Source organism: Tupaia chinensis, unplaced genomic scaffold (assembly GCF_000334495.1).
Source record: "Tupaia chinensis unplaced genomic scaffold, TupChi_1.0 Scaffold000531_1, whole genome shotgun sequence".
Taxonomy (NCBI): domain Eukaryota; kingdom Metazoa; phylum Chordata; class Mammalia; order Scandentia; family Tupaiidae; genus Tupaia; species Tupaia belangeri.
In genome coordinates, this window is record NW_006160044.1 from 896,034 (window position 1) to 898,240 (window position 2,207).

General features: G+C 58.0%; 1 protein-coding gene across 3 annotated transcripts in view; it reads right to left on the bottom strand.

Moving 5' to 3' along the window:
* Nucleotides 1-6: 6 nt before the first annotated feature.
* Nucleotides 7-2,207, bottom strand: part of RAB36 (RAB36, member RAS oncogene family) — a 21,019-nt gene continuing 18,818 nt past the window's right edge. For all 3 annotated transcript variants that reach the window (XM_006157179.3, XM_014591097.2, XM_014591098.2), the window contains 3 exons: nt 1,945-2,035; nt 801-920; nt 7-225 (listed from right to left, as the gene is read on the bottom strand). In XM_006157179.3, the coding sequence (XP_006157241.1) occupies nt 161-225; nt 801-920; nt 1,945-2,035 (276 nt within the window). In that variant the 3' untranslated portion in view covers nt 7-160. The remainder of the gene's footprint in view (nt 226-800; nt 921-1,944; nt 2,036-2,207) is intronic.

Genomic DNA, 2,207 nt, shown 5'->3' on the forward strand with positions numbered 1-2,207 from the left:
GCTGAAGTTCTGGAGCTCAGCACTTTGGGTAGGGTTGGAAGGACCAGCACACAGGCCCTCCACGTGCTGCAGAGCTTGGGCACCACATCAGCACCCCACAGTCACAGAAGCCGCTGCCCGTGCACATGGAAGGCAGCACGGTCTCTGGTGCAGGCCCCAGCTAACAGCAACCCAGGCTGGAGGGACTCTTGCTCTCCTGCGTCTCAGGGGGACCTCCCTCCACTCCTGTAAGGAGAAGTAACTTGGGTTGATCACACTCACACATCCTGCAGCTGACACTGGGCAGGGGCCGCCCCCATACCGACAGCTCGAGAGCCTGTCCTTCAAGGCCTGGTGACAAGGCCAAGAGGCTTCAGGGCCTTCTCAGTGGTAGGACAAGAGTGGGAAAGGCAGGGGCTGGCAGGTGGCATGGTGATTAGGGGCACTGGACTCCCACATGGCTGACTGCAGTTCGAGTCCCAGACCTGGCAGTTTGCTTTCTCACTTTCCCTCTCTCACAGTGTCCCTCTCTGGTCAAATTAAATAAATAAATAAATAAACTTCAGTAAGATAATTCTTTAAGAAAACAAAAAAAGAGTGGGAAAGGCATAGTCAGGGAGAGCCAGAGCCAGGGCACATCTGCAGACCTCAGACACCGGTCTGGCCCATGAGGAGGACTGGGAGAGCCAGGGAAGGTGTCTGTGCTGACAGGTGGAGTTTGGGATGCTGCAGGCCTGAGGCTGGGTGAGGCCAGCCCAGAGAGGAGGTCAGAGGGTGACGGGTTAAAGCAATGGGTCACGTCCCGCCACGCCTTTACGCACGGATGAGGTCTCCATCGCCGACCTGCAGCCGAGAACTGCTGTGCTTTTCCAGGTCCTGCAGCACCGACTGCTCGAACGCCAGGGCAGCTACGCGGCTAAAGAAGGCCTTCACGTTCTCCCCTGTGGGCCCCGGAGACAGCTGTGACCTGCCTGCCTCTGTCCTTGCCTGGGATGCATTTGGGTGCAGGAGCCAGGGCAGCCCACCCTCAGGCTGCACGGCCCTTCCAGAGCACCCCTGGCACTAACAGCAACCACAGAAAGGTGCACCCCACCCCCCGCCACAGGATTCATGGGCCCGATCCCCAAAGGTTTCCCCTCTCTCCTCTCAACAGCCTGTGTTTTCCAAGTCTGCTCTTAGCCTCTCTGCATTTCCTATTTTTTTCCTCACTTTTTAGATTGAAAACATATTTTTTAATTTATTTAATTTTTATTTATTCATTCATTTATTAATTTGACCAGAGAGAGACACAGAGAGAAAGAGGGAAAGTGAGAAAGCAAGCCACCAGGTCCGGGATTCGAACCATGGTTGGCCATGTGGGAGTGTCCAACGCCTTAACCACCACGCCACCTGCTGGTCCCAACAAATTTTTTCATTAACATTATGATGAGAATGGAGGGCATCATCCTGCTTCCTAGATAAGGAGGCAGAGGCCTGGGGACACTCAGCATCTTATTCGGGACCCAGTGTGACCAAGGAAGGGCCAGGTGGGAAGTGGGGAATGAGACAAGTGGGAGCAAGCAGTCTTCTGGTGCCACAGTGATACCTGGGAAGGGACAGGAACCCCCCCACACCCCATTACTGGGCCTTTCTGTGTGCCCAGTAGGGCTTCGTACTCAGCATCTGAGGGGTGAGAACAGGACGGCGCAGTGGTTATAGGGGACGGCTGTGTTCTGACCCTGGCCCTCACACCCCCTCCTGTGACCCTGGAGGTGACTCATGGGGACAAACAACCTGCCTCACAGGTGCTTACAGGGGTGGTGTTGGAGGCTTTGCTGGCACAGCAGAGACCAGGCCTCCCAGTCTCCTTCTAGAGCCAGGAGACTCCTCTCAGCCACAGAAGGTATGGGGCACCAACAGGTGCAGAAGGAAAGGCAGGAGTCTTGGCGGCCTGGCGGCACCACCCGCAGCCCACACTCCACTCACCCGTCTTGGCCGACACCGACCAGTACTCGGCCTGCATCTCGTTGGCCAGGTGCACGGCCTCGGCTTCGGCCTGCTCACATGCCGCCGCTGACTGGGAGAAGCAGCCTCGGTAAGCCAGCCTCCCTGCCTCCCTGCAGGGAGGCCCTGGCGTATGCCTTGGCCCCATTCCCACGGTGCCACCCCCCCCCAGCCCCACCCTTGTTCCCCATCTCACCCTGGGCAGGCGAGGGGGCCCAGCATTGCGGACGCGGGCCACCCCGGGG